Source organism: Bufo bufo, chromosome 6 (assembly GCF_905171765.1).
Source record: "Bufo bufo chromosome 6, aBufBuf1.1, whole genome shotgun sequence".
NCBI lineage: Eukaryota > Metazoa > Chordata > Amphibia > Anura > Bufonidae > Bufo > Bufo bufo.
Genome location: NC_053394.1, coordinates 179346634 through 179374172, shown reverse-complemented (window position 1 = coordinate 179374172; position 27539 = coordinate 179346634). Strand labels below are relative to the sequence as shown.

Below are 27539 nucleotides of genomic sequence, written 5' to 3'. Positions count from 1 at the left end.
GGCAGCTGCACGCTTGACTTTTCTCAGTTCATGGGCAGTTATTTTGCGCCTTGGTTTTTCCACACGCTTCTTGCGACCCTGTTGACTATTTTGAATGAAACGCTTGATTGTTCGATGATCACGCTTCAGAAGCTTTGCAATTTTAAGAGTGCTGCATCCCTCTGCAAGATATCTCACTATTTTTGACTTTTCTGAGCCTGTCAAGTCCTTCTTTTGACCCATTTTGCCAAAGGAAAGGAAGTTGCCTAATAATTATGCACACCTGATATAGGGTGTTGATGTCATTAGACCACACCCCTTCTCATTACAGAGATGCACATCACCTAATATGCTTAATTGGTAGTAAGCTTTCGAGCCTATACAGCTTGGAGTAAGACAACATGCATAAAGAGGATGATGTGGTCAAAATACTCATTTGCCTAATAATTCTGCACGCAGTGTATATATATATATATATACATACACACAGAGCAGTGTATTGATGTGACACATAGAGGGTATAATACTGTAGATGCAGTGTTTACAGAAATATGTGGTCAGTTATACACTATGGTCACTGTGTGTGTGAGGTACATGAGTTAGTGGTCACTGTAACTGTCTGAAGTATTATACATGAGTGAGCAATGAGTAAAAACAGGGCATGGAGGGGGGGGGGTAAATGATGAAAAGTGGAGGACCTCCTCTTACCACTCCATTCCAGTCTGTATGGATCCATGCAGAGCTGCTTGTGAACTTCTAATACTTGCTGTTAGGGGTTGAAGGACCTGTGATGATGTCATCACAGGTCCTGGCAGATATACATTTGAAACCTAGGAACTACACCATTTTTGGTGCAGTTCCTTTGCTAGATTCTGCAGGACCTGTGATGTTGAAGATGATGTCATCACAGGTCCTGGCAGATGCACTGTTCTAACCTGGGAACTGTGCAATTCCCTTACAGGACCTCTGATGACATCATCAAAGGTCCTTTAGCTTTAGAAAGATAAACCGGAGCAATTAGGGGGCGGGGCCTCTCCTCCACTTCGGGCCCCTCTTTCTCACGGGCCCCATAGCAGCTGCGTGATCTGCCTATATGGTAGGTACGCCACTGGTCTCAAGGCCCTATGTATTCGTTCGATGGTAATAGACGCAGCAGAGTCTGGGTTTAATAAATCTGTAAAAATTTCCATGGCTACTTTGCGAAGTGATTCCGCAGCCCAGGACTCCGGTAGGCCTTTTATACGAATATTGCGTCTCCTGCTGCGATTTTCTTGGTCTTCCAGCAGTAAGAATGCTCTATTGAGCTCAGCTGCATGACCATTCAGGCATTCTGCCACTCCTGTGGCATGCGACCACAGTTCTTGGGCCGTATGCTCCAGGGCCTCAACTCTGTGTCCCACCTGAGATATCTCTGTTTTAATATCGGCCAGTTCTGTTAGTACCGGTCTAATGGCTTTGTCCAAGGCTTGACCGAGTACTTTGGTGAGAAATGACTTGGACACAGGCGCCGGGTCTCGCTTTTCAGCTGCTCCGCATCGTTCGCTATCTGCCTCGGAGTCATCGGCTTCCGCTTCAGTCTCGCGCGCCGCCGCCATCTTGGCATTAGCTCCCGGAGAGTGCGAGCTTCTTTTTTTAAGGAATTTTTGCATGTCCTGTTGCCTCTTGTGCGATCTTGGTGTATCCGGGGGTTCTAGTCCCTTGTCTCGACCGCATTTAACCATTGTTGTACAGGTCACTGCTGTTTAAAAGGCTGTAAATGCTGGATCGTGGAGGAGCAGCTCTTTCACACAGCCATCCACGCCAACGGCCAAGCTCCGCCCCCGGGTTAAACTTCTTTTTTAAAACTTTTTATTTAATAACTATTAGCCTGCTTAGGGGCTAGAACCCTGGTCCTATTCACCCTGATAGAGCTCTATCAGGGTAAATAGGACTTCACACTCTCCCTGCTGCCCTGTGCATAGTGCAGACAGCAGCAGGGAGCTGACCATGGCAGCCAGGGCTTCAGTAGCGTCCTGGCTGCCATGGTAACCGATCGTAGCCCCAGGATTACACTGCTGGGGCTCTGATCAGAAGCTGCCACCCTGGGGCCACTGCCACCAATGATTTAATCGCGTGGAGGGGGGGCCTGCAATTAATATAATACTTAGAAGAGAGGGAGTAGAAGGGAGGGGCTGTGGCCACTGCGCCACCAATGAATATAGTTAATATGCCTGAATACAAACATAGCCTGCACATGCCAGGACCTGAGGGGTTAATTGCGGTGGATCACAGTGTGCAGTCATAGAGGGGTATGGGATATGGCCAGCACATGCAGGCTACGTTTGTATTCAGGCATATTAACTATATTAATTGGTGGCGGAGTGGCCACAGTCCCTTCCCTCCTCCTCCTCTCTGTTCTCATTGGTGGCGCAGTGGCCACAGTCCCTCCTCCTCCTCCTCTCTGTTCTCATTGGTGGCGCAGTGGCCACAGTCCCTCCTCCTCTCTGTTCTCATTGGTGGCGCAGTGGCCACAGTACCTCCTCCTCTCTGTTCTTATTGGTGGCGCAGTGGCCACAGTCCCTCCTCCTCCTCCTCTGTTCTCCTTGGTGGCACAGTGGACACAGTACCTCCTCCTCTCTGTTCTCATTGGTGGCTCAGTGGCCACAGTACCTCCTCCTCTCTGTTCTCATTGGTGGCGGAGTGGCCACAGTCCCTCCTCTCCTCCTCTGTTCTCATTGGTGGTCAGCGGCAGCCTCACACAGTGGGGAGGGAGGGACTCCTTCTCCACTGTGCTGGCTCAGGAGAACATGGTGCGCGCTGAGAGCATGTTCTACTGCGATATGGCGATATAAACGAAATCTATCGTTGGCCAAATTTATATAATTTATATTGCATATTGTCTATATCGCCCACCCCTAGCTTCAGACAACTTTCCTTTAAGCCATAGTTATAAATTGATGGCTTCTGGGAGATCCTCATTTTCTGAAATCTGCTCAGAACAATGAGTACAAGTATCAGTAGATGCATCTTTAGTTAAGGGTTGTTGACATTTAAGACACAACCTGTGCCTGGATTTTCTTTTTCTTTTCCCTTGGGGAGAAATGCTGGCCATCTGTAATGGGGAAGATATATTAATGTTTTTGTCCTGGGAAAAAAACTACATTTCCCTCTATATATTGCTTCTACTAGAGATAGTCAGAGCCAGGCTACCTTTTCTGCTGAGAAACTCAGCTGCCCGGTGAGTGCCAGAGAAAATCTCAAAGATTGATCCTCTAGGTACTGGTACAGTGCCAAGTGATTGGCGCAAGGCAAATGTGGTGCCCATATTCAAAAAAGGATCTAGGTCCTTCACAGGTAATTATAGACCAGTTAGTTTAATTTCTGTTGTGGGAAAAGTGTTTGAAGGACTCTTAAGGGACTATATACAGGAGTATGTGACTGTAAATAATATTATAAGTGATAACCAACATGGGTTTTCCAAGGACAGAAGTTGTCAGACTAACCTGATTTGTTTTTATGAGGAAGTGATTAGTAGCCGGGACAGAGGGGCGGCTGTGGATGTAGTATTTCTGGATTTTGCAAAGGGTTTTGATACTATCCCTCATAGACATTTAATAGGTCAATTAAAGTCTATAGCAGGGGTGGCCAACCTTACAGTCACAAAGAGCCAAAAAAATATATATTTTACACATGGGTCACCGTATTTTTCGCCCTACAAGATACACCTAGGCTTTAACAAAGAAAAATAAATAAGCGAAATGTTTTTTTTTTATCTGATCTGAGGTCTGATAAAAATATTTGTTTCTTATTTTTCATTAGCAGAGAGAAAAAAAAAGAAAAAATAGATTTTATCAGACCTCAGATCAGACTCCTAAATCAGATCTCAAATCCTCATTTGAAATAAGATCCCCAAACCTCATCAGACCCCCAATGCTCGAATCAGACAAAACAAATCAGACTCCCAGTGTCAGACCCTCAGTGCTCAGATCTCCCCCCCATGCTCAAATATGAACCCGCATGCTCAAATCAGACCCCCATTGTTCAGATCAGACAACCATTGTTCAGATCAGGCCCCCATTGCCCAGATCAGGACCCTCCCCTCCCATGCTCAGATCAGAGCCCCATGCTCAGTTATATAATTTAAAAAAAATCTCTTCCCTCTACTAATCAGGGACCTGCTACTCTGCAGGTCTGACACGCTCTCCACTGTGACCTGATGAGCACAACGTCAGGTCATAGTGCGTGTCTCCATGTAGTACGTTCTCACACTGTGTGCATCAGGACGTAGTGGAGAGTGAGCTGGAGCTGCAAAGTAGCAACAGTGCCCGATCAGGAAAAGAGATCTGAGCATAGAGTGGAGAGTGAGCTGCCTGACTCCTTCCCGGCTCTACAGCTAGAGCCGCACTTGAAGAAGCAAAAAACTGCATGCGGCCCAAGAGCCACGGGTTGGCCATCCCTGGTCTATAGGCTTGGAAAGTATAGTTTGTAATTGGATTGAAAACTGGTTGAAGGACCGTGTCCAGAGAGTTGTGGTCAATGATTCCTTTTCAGAATGGTCCCGAGTTATAAGTGGTGTACCCCAAGGTTCAGTTATTAATGATATCTAGGAAGGGTGTTGATAGCACCATTTCTATTTTTGCAGATGACACTAAGCTATGTAGTACTGTACAGTCTATGAAAGATGCCCATGTACTACAAGCTGACTTGAACACTCTGAGTGATTGGGCATCAACTTGGCAAATTAGGTTCAATGTGGACAAATGTAAAATTATGCATCTTGGTAGTAATAATCTCCGTGCTTCATATGTCCTAGGTGATGTAACACTGAGAGAGTCACTTATAGAGAAGGATTTGGGTGTCCGTGTAGATGGTAGATTAAATAATAGCACACAATGTCAATCAGCTGCTTCTAAGGCCACCAGGATATTGTTATGCATTAAACGAGGCATGGACTTGCGGGGCAGGGATGTAATATTACCACTTTACAAAGCGTTGGTGCAGCCTCATCTGGAATACGCAATCCAGTTCTAGGCACCAGTCCATAGAAAGGACGCACTGCAGCTGGAAAAAGTACAGAGGAGAGCGACTAAACTGATAAGGGGCATGAAGAAAGATTAAAATAATTGAATTTATTTATTCTTGAGAAGAGACGTCTAAGGAGGGACATGATTAACCTATGCAAATATATAAATGGGCCATACAAAAAATATGGTGAAAAACTGTTCCATGTAAAATGCGTTCAAAGGACAAGGGAATACTGCCTCCGATTGGAGAGGAAAAAGTTTAGTCTCCGGAAACGTCAAAGCTTCCTTACTGTGAGTCTGTGGAATAGACTTCCTCAGTCACAGCAGGAACGGTGGACAGTTTTAAAAAGAGTTTAGATGAATTCTTAAAAGTAAACAACATTAAAGGGAGTCTGTCACCACAATTTGCCCTTATAGACCACTTACATAGCACTGTAGCATAACTATAGATCAGTCAAATGGTACCTTTGTCTTTTTGTTTGGATGTTCACCAGGGGCAAAAACCTGAGTTTTATTCATATGTAAATGAGAGCTCGCAAGTGCCCAGGGGCGGCGTTCGGGCTGTAAGTGCCCAGGCCGCTTTTCCTTCTTCTCACATAACCCCTCCCCAGCCTGTTGCTTGGCCCGCCCTGTAAGCCTCTTACGCCATCCAGTGTACTGGCCGATATCCCGCCCGCGCATGCGCACTGTGATGACCATTGTGGGCAGCAGCATCATTCCATGCAGTGCGCATGCGCGGGCGGGATATCGGCCAGTACACTGGATGACGTAAGAGGCTTACAGGGCGGGCCAAGCAACAGGCTGGGGAGGGGTTATGTGAGAAGGAAGAGCGGCCTGGGCACTTACAGCCCGAACGCCGCCCCTGGGCACTTGCGAGCTCTCATTTACATATGAATAAAACTCAGTTTTTGCCCCTGGTGAACATCCAAACAAAAAGACAAAGGTACCATTTGACTGATCTATAGTTATGCTACAGTGCTATGTAAGTGGTCTATAAGGGCAAATTGTGGTGACAGACTCCCTTTAATGCTTATGAAAACGTGTAGAAATCTGAGCCTCACTTTCTTCTGGGATTCGCGTCCCCATATCCCTTGATTGAACTTGATGGACGTATGTCTTTTTTCAACCGTATTAACTATATGTAACTATGTAAGATGGCAGGTTAAATATAAGAAAGGGTGCATGCCTGCACATGCACAAACCAGCTTCTCAGCCGCTGCACCGCTTAGTTATTTGTTTGTGATCACAGTATGCACTTATGTTCGGTCACATAAAGATGAGGGAATCTCTTGCGGTTTCCTCTTCTCTCCTTGTGTGAGCATATGCGTCTTACAGGCACAATAAGCACAGCAGCTCCATTTTAATTTGGCAAAGGAAGCATAGATACAGCCAGCACACATCCAGCAGGGTTGGGACCCCCAGGAAACCCAGCAGCAACCATGTAGAGCCGGTATTGAAGGTGCTACAAACCCCTTAGTATGGCAGTACCTCTATCCAGACCTGATGGAGAAAGCAGATGCAATAATCTTCACTAATAGCAGCAGGGTGACCTAATTAGAACAGAAGAAAAAAAGACTCCTCATTCTTGTGTCGGGAAAGGTATTATAGATGCATTATCCTAATTAGAAGCAAAGCATCATGATCCATTCATTGCTGCTTGAGGATCAGAGGAACTGAAGGTTTGCTATGAAATTAGGGAAATTATATTTTTATTGGGACTAATAGGAGTAACTATACAGTACTATAGGATTATTCAGACTATTTTCTTAATATTTCTCTGATTTACTAGCAACTTGCCATCAATGTTTTTTCATGTTTTCAGATGCTGCTTTTCTGATACTGATCTAGATCAATATCTTCTACACATGCACAGTGGGTTCCTCTGAAGTTCCTGGGACAATGGACATAAAAAACGACAAGATTGTTGGTAGAATATTAAATCTAACTCTTGAGGTCATCTATCTGCTGACTGGAGAGGTGAGGGATTCAGTGACATTACACATATCTGTATTAGTAAAGAACTATTTATATGAATTGGACCATTGGAAAATAAGGTTATGTTGTACAACGTCTTGTAAGAGGTCACTCCATTGTAACGTTTCATGTGCAGGGGTATATTTTCACAAAGAAGGCATTTGATGATCGTGAGACCTGTGGTAAAAGTTCTGGAGGATGGAACAGGACTCCGAGCCCCATCACTGTGCCTTCTTCTCACTTGTTGACACTCGAGAAAAACAATGAGCAGAAAATTTTAAAACTCACTAACAAGATTGTACATCTTCTAACAGGAGAGGTGAGCACTGCTGGGAATGCTGGGACATTACACAGGGAAGGAGTCTGAGAGATGACTGTACCATTGTGTCAGGTTCCTAACGTTACAATTTCTTCACATAGGTGTGGGAATATTTAGAAGGACAAAAGGATCTATCTAAGGACATTATAGAAAATGACCAGTCCTTCACTTCACAGAGTAAGAGAAAACTTTCATTGACTGTACAGAGAGCTTTTCTTATTATCTGCCCATGATATGTGGAGAATATAATGTGGGTTTTCTTTTTAACTACAGATGGAACCAGTAGGAAAAATACATCAGTTAGATGTCCTAGTCTTTTTTCTGAGGACTGTCCAAAGGAAGATCATGATAACCTACAAGACTGTCAGGTAGAATGGAATGAAGATATCAAAGTAGAGTATACAACTATAATACTACTTTTATATCAGTATGAGTTTAAGCTACTTTAGAATGTTGTCTGTGAATTACTTAGGATGAAGACTTGATTGATATTAAAGTTGAAGTACTAGAAGAAGAGGTGTATGAAAGGAGTGAGGAGCAGCACAAAGTGGAAACACCTTCACCTATCAGCCCTGGTGAGTATTAACCACTTAAGGACCACAGGTTTATACCCCCCTAGTGACCAGGCCCTTTTTTACAAATCGGCACTCCACAACTTTAACGGTTTATTGCTCGGTCATGCAACTTACCACCCAAATGAATTTTACCTCCTTTTCTTCTCACTAATAGAGCTTTCATTTGATGGTATTTCATTGCTGCTGACATTTTTACTTTTTTTGTTATTAATCGAAATTTACAGATTTTTTTGCAAAAAAATGAAATTTTTCATTTTCAGTTGTAATTTTTTTTTTAACCCCTTAAGGACCTAGGACGTACCGGTACGCCCTATTTCCCGAGTCCTTAAGGACCCAGGACGTACCGGTACGTCCTGACTTAAAATCTGTATTCCGGCACCCCAGGGGTTAATTGGAACGGGATTTCGGCTGAAATCATTCAGCCGGCATCCCGTAACAATGCAGGGGGGGGGTCATTTGACCCCCCCGTATCGGCGATCGCAGCAAACCGCAGGTCAATTCAGACCTGCGGTTTGCTGCGCTTTTTGCAGTTTCTGATCGCCGCGGTCCCTCACCGCGGGGATCAGAAACTTTAGAGTGGCTAAAATAAATATTTTTCACCCCCCCCTGCACCCCTGCACGATTTTATGCCGGAGGGTGGTGCGGGGGGGTGTCGCAGGCGGTGCGGGCGGTGCGGCAGGCGGGATCGCGATCCCCCGCCCGCCTCCCCATGAACGATCGTTGGCTTCTAGTGGTTGTACCAGGGTGCCAGCACATTGCTGGCACCCTGGTATAAACGGCTGACATCTGTGAAGATGTCAGCCGTTTAACCCTTTCCATACCGCGGTCCGTACGGACTGCTGTATGGAAAAAGTTAACTGTCATCGGTCAGGGAGCTCCCTCCCTCTCCATCGGGGGGCTGCTGTGCCTTTGCAGCCCCCCGATGGAGAGGGAGAGAGCCCCCAGAGAGCCCCCCTCAGCCCCGTGCTTACCCTTCCCCGTCTGCGAAGTTCTGAGCAGACGGGGAGGGTTCCCATGGCAACAGGACGCCTGCTCAGGCGCCCTGCTGTCCATGGTGCTGAACAGATCTATGCTAAAAGCACAGATCTGTTCAGTGTAAGTAAAATACAGTACAGAACAATATATATTGTTCTGTACTGTATTATACAGACACCAGACCCACTGGATCTTCAAGAACCAAGTGGGTCTGGGTCACAAAAATGTAAAAAAAAGTGAAAAAAGTTAAGATAAAAAAAAAAACATTTATCACTGAATAAAAATTAAAAAAATAAAATAAACTACACATATTAGGTATCGCCGCGTCCGTAACGACCTGATCTATAAAATGGTCATGTTACTTTCCCCGCACGGTGAACGCCATAAAAATAAAAAAATAAAAACTATGAGAAAATTGAAATTTTGCCCACCTTACTTCCCAAAAAAGGTAATAAAAGTGATCAAAAAAGTCGCATGTACGCCAAAATAGTACCAATCAAACCGTCATCTCATCCCGCAAAAAATGAGACCCTACTCAAGATAATCGCCCAAAAGCTGAAAAAACTATGGCTCTTAGACTATGGAGACACTAAAACATGATTTTATTTTTTTTTTTAAATGAACTCATTCTGTAAAACTTACATAAATAAAAAAAAAGTATACATATTAGGTATCGCCGCGTCCGTATCGACCGGCTCTATAAAAATATCACATGACCTAACCCCTCAGATGACCACCGTAAAAAAATAAAAATAAAAACAGTGTAAAAAAAGCCATTTTTTGCCATCTTACGTCACAAAAAGTGTAATAGCAAGCGATCAAAAAGTCATATGCACCCCAAAATAGTGCCAATCAAACCGTCATCTCATCCCGCAAAAAATGAGACCCTACTCAAGATAATCGCCCAAAAACTGAAAAAACTATGGCTCTTAGAATATGGAGACACTAAAACATTTTTTTGGTTTTAAAAATGAAGTTATTGTATAAAACTTACATAAATAAAAAAAAATGTATACATATTAGGTATCGCCGCGTCCGCGACAACCTGCTCTATAAAAATACCACATGATCTAACCTGTCAGATGAATGTTGTAAATAACAAAAAAAAAAAACGTGCCAAAAAAGCTATTTCTTGTTACCTTGCTGCACAAAAAGTGTAATATAGAGCAACCAAAAATCATATGTACCCTAAACTAGTACCAACAAAACTGCCACCCTATCCCGTAGTTTCTAAAATGGAGTCACTTTTTTGGAGTTTTTACTCTAGGGGTGCATCAGGGGGGCTTCAAATGGGACATGGTGTCAAAAAAAACAGTCCAGCAAAACCTGCCTTCCAAAAACCGTATGGAATTCCTTTCCTTCTGCACCCTGCCGTGTGCCCGTACAGCAGTTTACGACCACATATGGGGTGTTTCTGTAAACTACAGAATAAGGGCCATAAATATTGAGTTTTGTTTGGCTGTTAACCCTTGCTTTGTAACTGGAAAAAAAATATTAAAATGGAAAATCTGCCAAAAATTTGAAATTTTGAAATTGTGTCTCTATTTTCCATTAAATCTTGTGCAACACCTAAAGGGTTAACAAAGTTTGTAAAATCAGTTTTGAATAGCTTGAGGGGTGTAGTTTCTTAGATGGGGTCACTTTTATAGAATTTCTAATCTAGGGGTGCATCAGGGGGGCTTCAAATGGGACATGGTGTCAAAAAACCAGTCCAGCAAAATCTGGCTTCCAAAAACCAAACCGCGCACCTTTCACTCTACGCCCTACTGTGTGCCCGTACAGTAGTTTACGGCCACATATGGGGTGTTTCTGTAAACGGCAGAGTCAGGGCAATAAAGATACAATCTTGTTTGGCTGTTAACCCTTGCTTTGTTAGTGGAAAAAATGGGTTAAAATTGAAAATTAGGCAAAAAAATGAAATTCTCAAATTTCATCCCCATTTGCCAATAACTCTTGTGCAACACCTAAAGGGTTAACGACGTATGTAAAATCAGTTTTGAATACCTTGAGGGGTGTAGTTTCTTAGATGGGGTCACTTTTAGGGAGTTTCTCCTCTAGGGGTGCATCAGGGGGCTTCAAATGGGACATGGTGTCAAAAAAACAGTCCATAAAAATCAGCCTTCCAAAAACCAAACGGCGCACCTTTCACTCTACGCCCTACTGTGTGGCCGTACAGTAGTTTACGGTCACATATTGGGTGTTTCTGTAAACGGCAGAGTCAGGGCAATAAAGATACAATCTTGTTTGGCTGTTAACCCTTGCTTTGTTAGTGGAAAAAATGGGTTAAAATGAAAAATTTGACAAAAATATGAAATTCTCAAATTTCCTCCCCATTTGCCAATAACTCTTGTGCAACACCTAAAGGGTTAACAATGTATGCAAAATCAGTTTTAAATACCTTGAGGGGTGTAGTTTCTTAGATGGGGTCATTTTTGGGTGGTTTCTATTATGTAAGCCTCGCAAAGTGACTTCAGACCTGAACTGGTCGCTAAAAATTGAGTTTTTGTAAATTTCTGAAAAATTTCAAGATTTGCTTCTAAACTTCTAAGCCTTATAACATCCCCAAAAAATAAAATATCATTCCCAAAACAATTCAAACATGAAGTAGACATATGGGGAATGTAAAGTCATCACAATTTTTGGGGGTATTACTATGTATTACAGAAGTAGAGAAACTGAAACTTTGAAATTTGCTAATTTTTTTCAAATTTTTGGTAAATTGGGTATTTTTTTTGTGCAAAAAAAATAATTTTTTTGACTTCATTTTACCAGTGTAATGAAGTACAATATGTGACGAAAAAACAATCTCAGAATGGCCTGGATAAGTCAAAGCGTTTTAAAGTTATGAGCACTTAAAGTGACACTGGTCAGATTTGCAAAAAATGGCCTGGTCCTTAAGGTGAAAATGAGCCCGGTCCTTAAGGGGTTAAAAAAACGACATCCATATATAAATTTTGCTCTAAATTTATTGTTCTTCGTGTCTTTGATAAAAAAAAAAATGTTTGGGTAAAAAAAAAATGGTTTGGGTAAAAGCTATAGCGTTTACAAACTATGGTACAAAAATGTGAATTTCCGCTTTTTGAAGCAGCTCTGACTTTCTGAGCACCTGTCATGTTTCCTGAGGTTCTACAATGCTCAGACAGTAGAAAAACCCCACAAATGACCCCATTTCGGAAAGTAGACACCCTAAGGTATTCGCTGATGGGCATAGTGAGTTCATAGAACTTTTTATTTTTTGTCACAAGTAAGCGGAAAATGATGATTTTTTTTTTTGATTTTTTTTTCCTTACAAAGTCTCATATTCCACTAACTTGTGACAAAAAATAAAAACGTCCATGAACTCACTATGCCCATCACGAAATACCTTGGGGTGTCTTCTTTCCAAAATGGGGTGACTTGTGGGGTAGTTATACTGCCCTGGCAATTTAGGGGCCCTAATGTGTGGGAAGTAGTTTGAAATCAAAATGTGTAAAAAATGACCTGTGAAATCCTAAAGGTGCTCTTTGGAATGTGGGCCCCTTTGCCCACCTAGGCTGCAAAAAAGTGTCACACATCTGGTATCGCCGTACTCAGGAGAAGTTGGGCAATGTGTTTTGGGGTGTCATTTTACATATACCCATGCTGGGTGAGATAAATATCTCGGCAAAAGAAAACTTTTCCCATTTTTTTATACAAAGTTGGCATTTGACCAAGATATTTATCTCACCCAGCATGGGTATATGTAAAATGACACCCCAAAACACATTGCCCAACTTCTCCAGAGTACGGCGATACCACATGTGTGACACTTTTTTGCAGCCTAGATGCGCAAAGGGGCCCAACATCTTTTTAGGAGGGCATTTTTAGACATTTGGATCCCAGACTTCTTCTCACGCTTTAGGGCCCCTAAAATGCCAAGGCAGTATAAATACCCCACATGTGACCCCATTTTGGAAAGAAGACACCCCAAGGTATTCAATGAGGGGCACGGCGAGTTCATCGAAAAAAAAAATTTTGCCACGAGTTAGCGGAAATTGGTTTCTTTTTTTTTTTTTCTCACAAAGTCTCCCTTTCCGCTAACTTGGGACAAAAATTTCAATCTTTCATGGACTCAATATGCCCCTCAGCGAATACCTTGGGGTGTCTTCTTTCCGAAATGGGGTCACATGTGGGGTATTTATACTGCCCTGGCATTTTAGGGGCCCTAAAGCGTGAGAAGAAGTCTGGAATATAAATGTCTAAAAAATTTTACGCATTTGGATTCCGTGAGGGGTATGGTGAGTTCATGTGAGATTTTATTTTTTGACACAAGTTAGTGGAATATGAGACTTTGTAAGAAAAAAAAAACAAAAAAAAAAAACAATTTCCGCTAACTTGGGCCAAAAAAATGTCTGAATGGAGCCTTACAGGGGGGTGATCAATGACAGGGGGGTGATCAGGGAGTGTATATGGGGTGATCACCCCCCTGTCATTGATCACCCCCCTGAAAGGCTCCATTCAGACGTCCATATGTTTTTTACGGATCCACGGATACATGGATCGGATCCGCAAAACAAATACGCACGTCTGAATGGAGCCTTACAGGGGGGTGATCAATGACAGGGGGGTGATCAATGACAGGGGGGTGATCAGGGAGTCTATATGGGGTGATCACCCCCCTGTCATTGATCACCCCCCTGTAAGGCTCCATTCAGACGTCCGTATGTGTTTTGCGGATCCGATCCATGTATCCGTGGATCCGTAAAAACCATATGGACGTCTGAATGGAGCCTTACAGGGGAGTGATCAATGACAGGGGGATGATCAATGACAGGGGGGTGATCAGGGAGTCTATATGGGGTGATCACCCCCCTGTCATTGATCACCCCCCCCTGTAAGGCTCCATTCAGACGTCCGTATGTGTTTTGCGGATCCGATCCATGTATCCGTGGATCCGTAAAAAACATATGGACGTCTGAATAGAGCCTTACAGGGGGGTGATCAATGACAGGGGGGTGATCAGGGAGTGTATATGGGGTGATCACCCCCCTGTCATTGATCACCCCCCTGTCATTGATCACCCCCCTGAAAGGCTCCATTCAGACGTCCATATGTTTTTTACGGATCCACGGATACATGGATCGGATCCGCAAAACAAATACGCACGTCTGAATGGAGCCTTACAGGGGGGTGATCAATGACAGGGGGGTGATCAATGACAGGGGGGTGATCAGGGAGTCTATATGGGGTGATCACCCCCCTGTCATTGATCACCCCCCTGTAAGGCTCCATTCAGACGTCCGTATGTGTTTTGCGGATCCAATCCATGTATCCGTGGATCCGTAAAAACCATATGGACGTCTGAATGGAGCCTTACAGGGGAGTGATCAATGACAGGGGGATGATCAATGACAGGGGGGTGATCAGGGAGTCTATATGGGGTGATCACCCCCCTGTCATTGATCACCCCCCCCCTGTAAGGCTCCATTCAGACGTCCGTATGTGTTTTGCGGATCCGATCCATGTATCCGTGGATCCGTAAAAAACATATGGACGTCTGAATAGAGCCTTACAGGGGGGTGATCAATGACAGGGGGGTGATCAGGGAGTCTATATGGGGTGATCACCCCCCTGTCATTGATCACCCCCCTGTAAGGCTCCATTCAGACGTCCGTATGTGTTTTGCGGATCCGATCCATGGATCCGTGGATCCGCAAAACACATACGGACCTCTGAATGGAGCCAGCCTTACAAGGGGGTGATCAATGACAGGGGGTGATCAGGGAGTCTATATGGGGTGATCACCCCCCTGTAAGGCTCCATTCAGACGTCCATATGTGTTTTGCAGATCCGATCCATGTATCCGTGGATACGTAAAAAACATATGGCCGTCTGAATGGAGCCTTACAGGGGGGTGATCAATGACAGGGGGTGATCAGGGAGTCTATATGGGGTGATCACCCTCCTGTCATTGATCACCCCCCTGTAAGGCTCCATTCAGACGTCCGTATGTGTTTTGCGGATCCGATCCATGGATCCGTGGATCCGCAAAACACATACGGACCTCTGAATGGAGCCAGCCTTACAAGGGGGTGATCAATGACAGGGGGTGATCAGGGAGTCTATATGGGGTGATCACCCCCCTGTAAGGCTCCATTCAGACGTCCATATGTGTTTTGCGGATCCGATCCATGTATCCGTGGATCCGTAAAAAACATACGGACATCTGAATGGAGCCTTACAGGGGGGTGATCAATGACAGGGGGGTGATCAATGACAGGGGGTGATCAGGGAGTCTATATGGGGTGATCAGGGGTTAATAAGTGACGGGGGGGGTGTAGTGTAGTGGTGTTTGGTGCTACTTATTACAGAGCTGCCTGTGTCCTCTGGTGGTCGATCCAAGCAAAAGGGACCACCAGCGGACCAGGTAGCGGGTATATTAGACCCTGTTATCAAAACAGCGTCTAATATACCTGTTAGGGGTTAAAAAAATCGCATCTACAGCCTGCCAGCGAACGATCGCCGCTGGCAGGCTGTAGATCCACTCACTCACCTTCCGATCCTGTGAACGCGCGCGCCTGTGTGTGCGCGTTCACAGGAAATCTCGGCTCACGCGAGATGACGCCTATTGGCGTTAGTGTGACCTGGGAGCACCGCAGCAATCACGCCTTTCGGCGTTAGCGAGACAGGAGGTGGTTAAGGATTAACCACATCCAATTGTTTGTACATAATTTTCTATACCCCTCTTTACCTGTACCAGGATGTGAGGTGACCTTTCAGTATAACGTTCTAGTAATGGCATGGATAGCAGCCACCAGATCAGCATGGGACTGCAGAGCGGCATTAGTTAAAGAGGACCTTTCACTCGTGTACAAACTAAAAACAAACTATATCAGTGGGCAGAGCGGCGCCCAGGGGTCCCCCTGCACTTACTAGTATGTCTGGGCGCCGCTCCGTTCGCCCGGTATAGGCTCCGGTGTCTGCGCTCCCTCTGTTGTACTGGACTGATTTTTTGTATGAGGCGTGTCCCTTGCTGCAGCGCTGGCCAATCGCAGCGCACAGCTCATAGCCTGTTTCTAGTGTAGAAACAGTCTGCTATAAATGCTTTATTTAACCACCTCCGGACCGCCTAACGCAGATTCGCGTTCCGGAGGTGGCAGCGCTGCGCACAATCACGCATATACGCGTCATCTCGCGAGACGCGAGATTTCGCTCAAAGCCGGCCCGCGCATGCGCATCGCGGGCCGGCAAAATTCAAAGAACAAGTTCGTCACCAGCCTGCCAGCAACGATCATTGGCTGGCAGGCTGGCGATTTTCAAAAAATCCAATCAAAAGTCATATAACAGATCATATTAGTAAATATGATCTGTTATATGGCTTGTCTGCTCCTCTGCTGGTCCTTTTCGTCGGTTGGATCCAGCAGAGGAGCAGACTGAACTGTGAGTACACCAAACACTACACCTTAGCCCCAGATCACCCCCCTGCACCCCAATTAACCCTTTGATCACCCCTTTGATCGCCCCTGTCAATCACTAGTGAAAGGAAAAAAAGTGATCAGTGTAAACTGTCACTTTTTTTTTTTCACTGGTATTGGCTGTTAGGTTTTAGGGATAGTTTAGGCCCCTTGGTTAGGTAGTTAGCGTCAGTTAGCGCCCACCCCACCGCACCGCAGTCACTTTTATTCGCTGAATAGCGTATCGCTAATCAGCATTTGTACTTTTATAGTATCTGTAAGTGATCAAAACTGATCACGGTCAGATCTATAATAGTATTAGTGTCACTTTAGTTCGCCCTCCACCCAAAACGCAGTGTTTGCCCGATCAGGCCTGATCGGTCGCCCACACGTGCGTTCACCCACGCCCGCCCCACCGCAGTGACAAAAAAATATATTTTTTGATCACTGCACATTCATTTTACACGCACTGCGGCGATAAAAAAATCAGTTTTGATATTTTTTTATCAACCGCAGCAGCCTCCGGTACTTCGCTAGCCTCCCCTTTGTAAGACAGGCTTTTTTTCTTGGGTAGTCTCAGGGAATACCCCTAAATTTAGTAGTCCAAAATGTCAAACAGGGGGTATTCTTCTGAAGAGGCCTACAGGATTCTGACCCAGTCGGATGAGGAGTGGGAACCCTCGTCTGACGAATCTAGCGGGTCAGAATATGAACCTGTAGAAAGCAGTGGCTCTCTGACCCAAAGTTCGGACGAGGAGGTTGAGGTCCCTGGCAGCACCAGGCGTACCCGGCCCCGTGTCGCTAGACCACAGGTTATGCAGGATCCGCTTCAAGAGCAGCAGAGTGGGGCTGTCGCTGCCGGATCACGTGGTGAGGCATACACCAGCAGCGCAGCCCTCCCTGGACCTAGTACCAGCACTGCCGTACAACATGGTGACGTGGCGAGCACCAGAAGGGCAGTTGAAGCTGGTACGGTGGCACGTGCACTAGTTACCCCGTCGCAGCCACCGCACAGACAGGCCCATAGAGCCCCTAGAATCCCTGAGGTGCTGGCAAACCCTGATTGGCAGTTACCAACTTCAGCCGCACCTGTAGTTCCCCCTTTCACCGCCCAGTCTGGAGTTCGGGTTGAGACAGCTCAAAACGGTTCGGCCCTGGGATTTTTTGAGCTGTTCTTGACTGCGGAGCTCTTGGACTTAGTCGTGGCAGAGACAAACCGGTATGCCACACAATTTATAACCGCCAACCCGGGAAGCTTTTATGCCCAGCCTTTCCGGTGGAAACCAGTCCAAGTTTCCGAACTTAAAATTTTTTTGGGCCTTCTCCTCAACATGGGCCTGACAAAAAAGCATGAATTGCGATCATATTGGTCCACGAACCCGATTCATCACATGCCCATGTTCTCTGCTGCTATGTCCAGGGCACGATTTGAGGCCATCCTCCGTTTCCTGCATTTTAGCGACAACACCACCTCCCGTCCCAGAGGCCACCCAGCTTTTGACCGGCTCCACAAAATTCGGCCCCTCATAGACCATTTCAACCAGAAATTTGCAGATTTGTATACCCCCGAGCAAAACATCTGCGTAGACGAGTCCCTAATACATTTTACCGGGCGCCTTGGCTTCAAACAATACATCCCAAGCAAGCGTGCCCGGTATGGGGTCAAATTGTATAAGCTCTGTGAAAGGGCCACAGGCTATACCCACAAATTTCGGATCTATGAGGGAAAAGATCAGACCCTGGAGCCGGTCGGTTGCCCTGACTACCTGGGGAGCAGTGGGAAGACAGTCTGGGACTTGGTGTCACCCTTATTCGGCAAGGGGTACCATCTTTATGTGGACAATTTTTACACAAGTGTGGCCCTCTTTAGGCATTTGTTTCTAGAACGGATTTGCGCCTGTGGCACCGCGCGAACTAGTCGCGTGGGCTTCCCCCAACGGCTTGTAACCACCCGTCTTGCAAGGGGAGAGAGGGCTGCCTTGTGTAACGAAGAACTGCTCGCGGTGAAATGGAGAGACAAGCGTGACGTTTACATGCTCTCCTCCATTCACGCAGACACGACAATCCAAATTGAGCGAGCAACCCGTGTCATTGAAAAGCCCCTCTGTGTCCACGACTATAATGCGCTCATGGGAGGGGTGGACTTCAATGACCAGATGTTGTCTCCGTATTTAGTTTCCTGCAGAACCAGACGCTGGTATAAGAAGGTGTCTGTATATTTAATTCAATTGGTGCTGTATAATAGTTTTGTTCTCTACAGTAAGGCTGGGAGAACAGGATCCTTCCTCAAATTCCAGGAAGAGATCATCGAGAACCTCCTTTACCCAGGAGGTTCCGTGGCCCCATCCACCAGTGTAGTTAGCCGTCTACACGAGCGACATTTCCCCAGTGTCATTCCTGGTACCTCAACCCAACCGTCACCCCGAAAAAGATGTCGTGTCTGTAGCAGGAGTGGAATAAGGCGTGACACCCGCTATTTCTGTCCTGACTGTCCTGACCACCCTGCCCTATGCTTTGGTGAGTGTTTCCGGAAGTACCACACACAGGTACACCTAGCATAGGGATTGCATCTCACAGGACAGGCACACAGGGCTATTAGGGCCCTTTTACTCACAGCTGCTGCAAACCTCTCCTTTCACCTGGGATAAAGTGCATAACGTACTTTGCCACATCTTTGGGCGATTTGCGCTTTGCACATTGTCCCATGGGGAAGGAGAGGTTTGTTCTATAAAGGTAAAAAAAACTAAACAAAAAAAAAATTACCGGTAAGTAAAAAAGTTAAAAAAAAGTTAATATGTTCTGTTCTAAAGTTAATAAAGTTATTGCGTTGCGGCCTGGTTTTTTCTTTTTTGTTTTGTTTTTTTTACCTTTCAGGTGAACCAACCGATCGATTAGCTGCAGCACTGATGTGCATTCTGACAGAAGCATTGCGCTGCTGTCAGATTACACACAAGTCGGTGTATGCGGCGCTGCAAGACGAGATTTCTCCTCTGCAGTAAAAGATACGTTTGCCGAGGCATATGAGCTGAGGAGGTGGCGGTGTTCATATACTTTGGCAAACACTTTGTATATATAAAAAAAAAAATCTCGATTGATGTGAATGGAGAAATCGGGTTTGCCAGGGCATACGAGCTAAGTGGGTATGGATGTTGGGCGGAGCTCCTATGTCCTGGCAGACGCCTTTCCCCTCCTTTTTTTTTTTTTGGCAGAGATTTTTTCATCCACATTGATCGATGCGAATGAAGAAATCTGTGCCGTTCATTTTTTTCTTTCAGCCCAGAGGCTGAACGGAAAAAAAAAATCTCATTACCCGTATGCTCAATATAAGGAGAATAGCAGAAACTCCTATTGCTGGGCATACATGTAATGATTGCGGAGACCCTCAAATGCCAGGGCAGTACAAACACCCCACAAATAACACCATTTTGGAAAGAAGACACCCCAAGGTATTCGCTGAGGGGCATATTGAGTCCATGAAAGATTGAAATTTTTGTCCCAAGTTAGCGGAAAGGGAGACTTTGTGAGAACAAAATCAAAAAAATCAATTTCCGCTAACTTGTGCCAAAATTTTTTTTTTTCTATGAACTCGCCATGCCCCTCATTGAATACCTTGGGGTGTCTTCTTTCCAAAATGGGGTCACATGTGGGGTATTTTTACTGCCCTGGCATTTTAGGGGCCCCAAAGCGTGAGAAGAAGTCTGGTATCCAAATGTCTAAAAATGCCCTCCTAAAAGGAATTTGGGCACCTTTGCCCACCTAGGCTGCAAAAAAGTGTCACACATCTGGTATCTCTGTATTCAGGAGAAGTTGAGGAATGTGTTTTGGGGTGTCTTTTTACATATACCCATGCTGGGTGAGATAAATATCTTGGTCAAATGCCAACTTTGTATAAAAAAATGGGAAAAGTTGTCTTTTGCCAAGATATTTCTCTCACCCAGCATGGGTATATGTAAAATGACACCCCAAAACACATTCCCCACCTTCTCCTGAGTACGGAGATACCAGATGTGTGACACTTTTTTGCAGCCTAGGTGGGCAAAGAGGCCCACATTCCAAAGAGCACCTTTCGGATTTCACAGGTCATTTACCTACTTACCACACATTAGGGCCCCTGGAAAATGCCAGGGCAGTATAACTACCCCACAAGTGACCCCATTTTGGAAAGAAGACACCCCAAGGTATTCCGTGAGGGGCATGGCAAGTTCCTAGAATTTTTTATTTTTTGTCACAAGTTAGTGGAAAATGATGATTTTTTTTTTTTTTTTTTTTCATACAAAGTCTCATATTCCACTAACTTGTGACAAAAAATAAAAACTTCCATGAACTCACTATGCCCATCAGCGAATACCTTGGGGTCTCTTCTTTCCAAAATGGGGTCACTTGTGGGGTAGTTATACTGCCCTGGCATTCTAGGGGCCCAAATGTGTGGTAAGGAGTTTGAAATCAAATTCTGTAAACAATGACCTGTGAAATCCGAAAGGTGCTCTTTGGAATATGGGCCCTTTTGCCCACCTAGGCTGCAAAAAAGTGTCACACATCTGGTATCTCCGTACTCAGGAGAAGGTGGGGAATGTGTTTTGGGGTGTCATTTTACATATACCCATGCTGGGTGAGAGAAATATCTCGGCAAAAGACAACTTTTCCCATTTTTTTATACAAAGTTGGCATTTGACCAAGATATTTCTCTCACCCAGCATGGGTATATGTAAAATTACACCCCAAAACGCATTCCTCAACTTCTCCTGAATACAGAGATACCAGATGTGTGACACTTTTTTGCAGCCTAGGTGGGCAAAGGGGCCCATATTCCAAAGAGCACCTTTCGGATTTCACAGGTCATTTTTTACAGAATTTGATTTCAAACTCCTTACCACACATTTGGGCCCCTAGAATGCCAGGGCAGTATAACTACCCCACAAGTGACCCCATTTTGGAAAGAAGAGACCCCAAGGTATTTCGTGATGGGCATAGTGAGTTCATAGAACTTTTTATTTTTTGTCACAAGTTAGTGGAATATGAGACTTTGTAAGAAAAAAAAAAAAAATCATCATTTTCCGCTAACTTGTGACAAAAAATAAAAAGTTCTATGAACTCACTATGCCCATCAGCGAATACCTTAGGATGTGTACTTTCCGAAATGGGGTCATTTGTGGGGTGTTTGTACTGTCTGGGCATTGTAGAACCTCAGGAAACATGACAGGTGCTCAGAAAGTCAGAGCTGCTTCAAAAAGCGGAAATTCACATTTTTGTACCATAGTTTGTAAACGCTATAACTTTTACCCAAACCATTTTTTTTTTACCCAAACATTTTTTTTTTATCAAAGACATGTAGAACAATAAATTTAGAGCAAAATTTATATATGGATCTCGTTTTTTTCTGCAAAATTTGACAACTGAAAGTGAAAAATGTCATTTTCTTGCAAAAAAATCGTTAAATTTCGATTAATAACAAAAAAAGTAAAAATGTCAGCAGCAATGAAATACCACCAAATGAAAGCTCTATTAGTGAGAAGAAAAGGAGGTAAAATTAATTTGGGTGGTAAGTTGCATGACCGAGCAATAAACGGTGAAAGTAGTGTAGGTCAGAAGTGTAAAAAGTGGCCTGGTCTTTCAGGGTGTTTAAGCACTGGGGGCTGAGGTGGTTAAAGGGCATCTGTCAGCAGATTTGTACCTATGAAACTGGCTGACTTGTTACATGTGCGCTTGGCAGCTGAAGGCATCTGTGTTGGACCCATGTTCATATGTGACTGCATTGCCGAGAAAAACAATGTTTATATATATGTTGTGTTTAAACCTAGAGGCTCTGCCTTCTCTGCAACTGCAGCGCCCGCTGCACTTTTATTGACTGGGCCAGGTGTGATGACCTTTACTCTGACTGGTCCTGCCAATGAAAGTTTAGAGGGCACGGCAGTTGAAGAGAGAGCTGAGCCTCTAGGTGTAATGGCAACACCCCCGTTGCTTCAAGAGTCTCATTTGCCTATATTTAATAATTGTTTTCAGCAATGCAGGCACAACCAGTTTCACAGGTATATACATTGCCTTGCAAAAATATACCCCCCCTTGACTTTTTTCATATTTTGTTACAGCCTTTATTACAGCCTTAAGTTTAATGTTTTGTTAATCTGAATTTTATTTGATGGATCAGAACACAATAGACTAAATTGAAGAAGTGAAATTAAAAAAATGTATAAATAGAACTATTGTTTAGGCCTCTTTCACACTTGCGTTGTCCGGATCCGTTGTGTACTCCATTTGTCGGAAGTGCCCGCCGGATCCGTAACACCGCAAGTGAACTGAAAGCATTTGAAGACGGATCCGTCTTCAAAATGCGTTCAGTGTTACTATGGCACCCAGGACGCTATTAAAGTCCTGGTTGCCATAGTAGTAATGGGGAGCGGGGGAGCTTTATACTTACCGTCCGTGCGGCTCCCGGGGCGCTCCAGAATGACGTCAGGACGCCCCATGCGCATGGATGACGCCCCGGGAGCCGCACGGACGGTAAGTATACTGCTCCCCCGCTCCCCACTACACTTTACCATGGCAAACAGGACTATAGCGTCCTGGCAGCCATGGTTACCATTCAGAAAAAGCTAAATGTCGGATCCGGTAATGCGCCGAAACGACGTTTAGCTTAAGGCCGACGACGGAACTCTATGCCGGATCCGGTAATGCGCCGAAACGACGTTTAGCTTAAGGCCGACGACGGAACTCTATGCCGGAAAAGAACAACGCAAGTGTGAACGAGCCCTTAGAAATAGAAAACAGAAAATTGGCATGTGCGTATATGTATTCACCCCCTTTGTTAGGAAGCCCATAAAAAGCTCTGGTGCAACTAATTACCTTCAGAAGTCACATAATTTGTGAAATGATTTCCACCTGTGTGCAATCTAAGTGTCATTATCTGTCATTAGATATACACACCTTTTTTGAAAGGCCTCCTGCAACACCTAAGCAAGAGGCATCACTAACCAAACACTGCCATGAAAACCAAGGAACTCTCCAAACAAGTAGGGGACAATGTTGTTGAGAAGAACAAGTCAGGGTTAGGTTATAAAAAAATATCCAAATCTTTGATGATCCCCAGGAGCACCATAAAATCTATCATAACCAAATGAAAAGAACATGGCACAACAGCAAACCTGCCAAAAGATGGCCGCACAGAGACCTAAGGTAGCCATGGAGGTGCTGCAGAGTTCCACAGCAGAGACTGGAGTATCTGTTCATAGGATGACAATAAGCCGTACGCTCCATAGAGTTGGGCTTTATGGCAGAGTGGCCAGAAGAAAGCCATTACTTTCTGCTAAAAACAAAAAGGCACGTTGTGAGTATGCAAAAAGGCATGTGGGAGACTCCCAAAATGTATGGAGGAAGGTGCTCTGGTCTGATGAAACTAAAATTGAACTTTTCGGCCATCAAAGAAAACGCTATGTCTGGCGCAAATCCAACACCTCACATCACCCAAAGAACACCATCCCCACAGTGAAACATGGTGGTGGCAGTATCATGCTGTGCGGATGTTTTTCAGCAGCTGGGACTGGGAAACTGGTCAGAGTTGAGGGAAAGATGGATGGTGCTAAATGCAGGGATATTCTTGAGCAAAACCTGTACCACTCTGTGCGTGATTTGAGGCTAGGACGGAGGTTCACCTTCCAGCAGGACAATGACCCCAAACACACTGCTACAGCAACACTTGAGTGGTTTAAGGGAAACATGTAAATGTGTTGCAATAGCCTAGTCAAAGCCCAGATCTCAATCGAATAGAAAATCTGTGGTCAGACTTAAAGATTGCTGTTCACAAGCGCAAACCATCCAACTTGAAGGAGCTGGAGCAGTTTTGCAAGGAAGACTGGGCAAAATCCCAGTGGTAAGATGTGGCAAGCTCAAAGAGACTTATCCAAAGCGACTTGGAGCTGTGATTGCCGCAAAAGGTGGCTCTACAAAGTATTGACTTTAGGGGAATGAATAATTATGCACATTGACCTTTTCTGTTATTTTGTCCTATTGTTTGCTGCACAATAAAAAAAAATCTTCAAAGTTGTGGGCATGTTCTGTAAATTAAATGATGCAAATGCAAATCCTAAAACAATCCATGTTAATTTAAGGTTGTGAGACACTAAAATACAAAAAAAATCAAGGGGGGGGGGGGTGTGTGAATACTTTTGCAAGGCACTGTATCTGGCAACCAACATAAATCATTGTACTCCTAAATTTTATACTTGGCCTAGAGCACTCCTCCGTGGTGTTTTTTTTTTTTTTCAGTACTGAGGTGAGGACAGTTTCATGGGTGTTTTTATCTTACTGATGTGTTGATACTAATTACTGAAAAAATATCTTCTACATGGAACCACTATTATCATGCTGCTGCTGCTGCTTTTTAGGTTCAGCAATCCACAAACTCGACAATCCTGTATGTGGACATTTGTATTGTAAATATTGTTTTACCACACTGAAAGTTTGAAACCTGCTTTTATATTAATATATTGTAGGAGATGGAAAGAATAGCAGGGCTGTTGCCGAAGAAGGTCTTATTTTATCTACTGTTTATGACCTGAAAGAAAAAGACCTTGCAGTGACTGAGGAAAATCAGGTTCCTTGTGGAGCAGATGTACTATGTGATAGCTCTGTCCACAGAAAAAATCTTTCTGATACTACAAATATTGATGCACAGTGTACATCTCATTCATGCAGTGACTTGTTTCCATGTTTTGATTGTTTTACAAAAAATTCTGATTTTATGCCACAAGAGACAATTGACATAAGCAAAAATCAATTCTCATGCTCTGCCTGTGGAAAATCCTTTACCAAGAAATCAAATCTGGTCCGTCATCAGGTTATTCATACAGGTGAAAAGCCATTCCCCTGTAATGAATGTGGGAAGTGCTTCAAAACAAAAAGTGATCTAGCCAAGCATAAGAAAACGCACACAGGGGAGAGACCTTTTTCATGCATTGAATGTGGGAAATGTTTCTCAGGTAAATCTAACCTTTTCTATCATCAGCTCATCCACACGGGAGAGAAACCATTTCCATGTTCTGAGTGTGGCAAATGCTTTACACGTAAACAACAACTCCTTGTTCATCAGAGGACGCACACGGGGGAGAAACCATTCCGATGTTTGGAATGTGGGAGATCTTTCAGTAATAAATGTGATCTTGTTTTCCATGAGAAGACCCACACTGGTGAGCGACCGTTTTCATGTTCCAGATGTGGGAAAAGTTTTATTCGTAAGTTTCGTCTTGTTCATCACTTAAAAACTTGTAGACATGAGGAGGCCTAATTATGGAAACACGCACCTCATTAAATATCACAGTAAGCTTAAAAGTCAAGGCCATTCCCACTTTTATAATCCTTCCTATACGCTACTGGGTCATTCGTCAAAGAAACTTGTAGACTCAATCAGAATAAAGAATCATGTAAGTAGAAATTAAACATGTATACGGCGCTCATTCAGCTAATCAAGTTCATTGATTGATTGGTTTTTCCATTTTGGAAATAGTCCTCGATATGCACTCAAACTTTGTTTTAGGAGGTAAGACTTGTCATCTTGAGACAATTACACATGCTTCGTGTGGAGGATACTAACTGTCATTGTTTTATTTTTTTAAAATCTGATCTACTTGGAGCAGATTGTCATTAAAAGAACGTCACCATTGAAATGCAGTGCAATCTTCAAGCAGCATGTTATATAAAGCAGGAGCAGCTGAGCAGATTGATATATAGTTGTGTGGAGAAAGAATCAGTAAAACTTGTAATTTATTCATTTCAACCTCTTTTTATGTTTAGGAGTCATATGGGCAGTCATACTCAGTGACTGACAGTCTTCCCTGTATAATTAGTTATGGAGAGTAAGCTGTCAATCACTGGCTGGCACCACCTACATGACTCCTAAGCATAAACAGAGCACATCAGTCTACAACATGCTGCCTACAGACTGCATTACATTTTCATGGTGACTGGTTCGCCTTAAAGGGGTTTTCCTCTATATAGGTCATCAGTATCTTATCGGTGGGAGTCTGACACCTGGGACCCCAGCCGATCAGCTGTTTGAGAAGGCACTGGTGCTCTTGTTAGAGCCACAGCCTTCTCCATGCTCACCATGCACATCGCCATACATTATATAATGGCTGTGCTTGGTATCTCAGCTCAGCCCCACTTCATTTCATTGGGACTGAGCTGTACCTAGGCCATGTGACATGGAGGTGTTATCATTGGCCTAGGAGAAGCTGAGAGAAGGCCGCAGTGCTACTGTGAGTGCCGCTGCCTTCTCAGACAGCTGCTCGGTAGGGTACGAGTGTCAGACACCTATCCAGATCATAGGTCATCAGTGGAAAATTCCTACAAAGAGTTTCAGATACACAGTTTTAGACTTAAAGACTATGCACACCTTTGGAGGCAATTTTTGTTTGATTGCATTTTACTAATTTTTGGCTAAAAATCATATTTTTTATTGGCCTTTATTAAAAATATTCTGTCATAAAGTGTCAACTGTTTTTCTAACTGCGTGACTGGTACTTACACTTTGTGCAAGTCATCAAATAAACCTTATTTCTAGACTACTAAGAGGTCATAAACACACATTTAAGCCACATTCTTTAGTTTTCATACTTACCTCCTTCGTCCTTCGCGACGTTCACTTCCTGGATTCGGCGTTGCTTGATTGACGTCTTCTCCCGGCCAGGCCGCTCTTGCGCAGAAGACTGAAGTTTTTCTCCGGGCCGCGCAATGTCCTGAACGCGCACGCGCCATGGTGATTTATTCCTGGCCTGTATAGTACAGTGCTGGCGTGTGCGTTCGCGGCTCTGTACTATACTGGCCAGGAAGAAGTCATCATGGCGTATATGAGCGGCGGCGTGCGCATTCAGGACATTGCCCGGCCAGGAGAGAATCTTCAGTCTTCTGCGCAAGCGTGGCCTGGCGGGATTCGACAGGAGAGGTGTCCGTAACCAGAGGAGACGAAAGACAGCAATCGGGTAAGAGGGGACTTATTTTCTCAAAAAGGGTGGGAATTGGGTAATAAAATGTATTTAGAAAAATGATCGCTGTCAAATCATTAAGAGATTTAACAGTAATCATTGTGATGGGAATACCCCTTTAAGGAGTGTTTATGTCAGAGAGCAGAGATAAGGAGTCCATCAGCCCCCAAAGGTGTACATAGCCTTTAAATATAACCAAGGCATAAAATGTCTGGGTCTTAGACTCTACCCTTAAATTGAGCAGGTTACTTTATTCCATGGCAGGAGGGGGGTGCAAGGGTTGCAGATACAGCAGCAAATAAGCAACAGCCGTTTCGCGCGTGTATGCG

At 44.3% G+C, this 27539-nt stretch overlaps 1 protein-coding gene across 2 annotated transcripts in view; it reads left to right on the top strand.

Moving 5' to 3' along the window:
- The window catches only part of LOC121004700 (zinc finger protein OZF-like), a 53783-nt gene extending 27235 nt beyond the window's left edge, over window positions 1-26548 (top strand). The window contains exons 2-7 of one of the 2 annotated variants that reach the window (XM_040437006.1): window positions 6805-6959; window positions 7093-7275; window positions 7377-7452; window positions 7549-7643; window positions 7748-7850; window positions 24724-26548. In XM_040437006.1, the coding sequence (XP_040292940.1) occupies window positions 6882-6959; window positions 7093-7275; window positions 7377-7452; window positions 7549-7643; window positions 7748-7850; window positions 24724-25514 (1326 nt within the window). In that variant the 5' untranslated portion in view covers window positions 6805-6881 and the 3' untranslated portion in view covers window positions 25515-26548. Of the gene's footprint in view, window positions 1-6804; window positions 6960-7092; window positions 7276-7376; window positions 7453-7548; window positions 7668-7747; window positions 7851-24723 lie in introns of both variants that reach the window. The other variant, XM_040437005.1, reaches the window with a different exon arrangement.
- The last annotated feature ends 991 nt before the right edge of the window (window positions 26549-27539 follow it).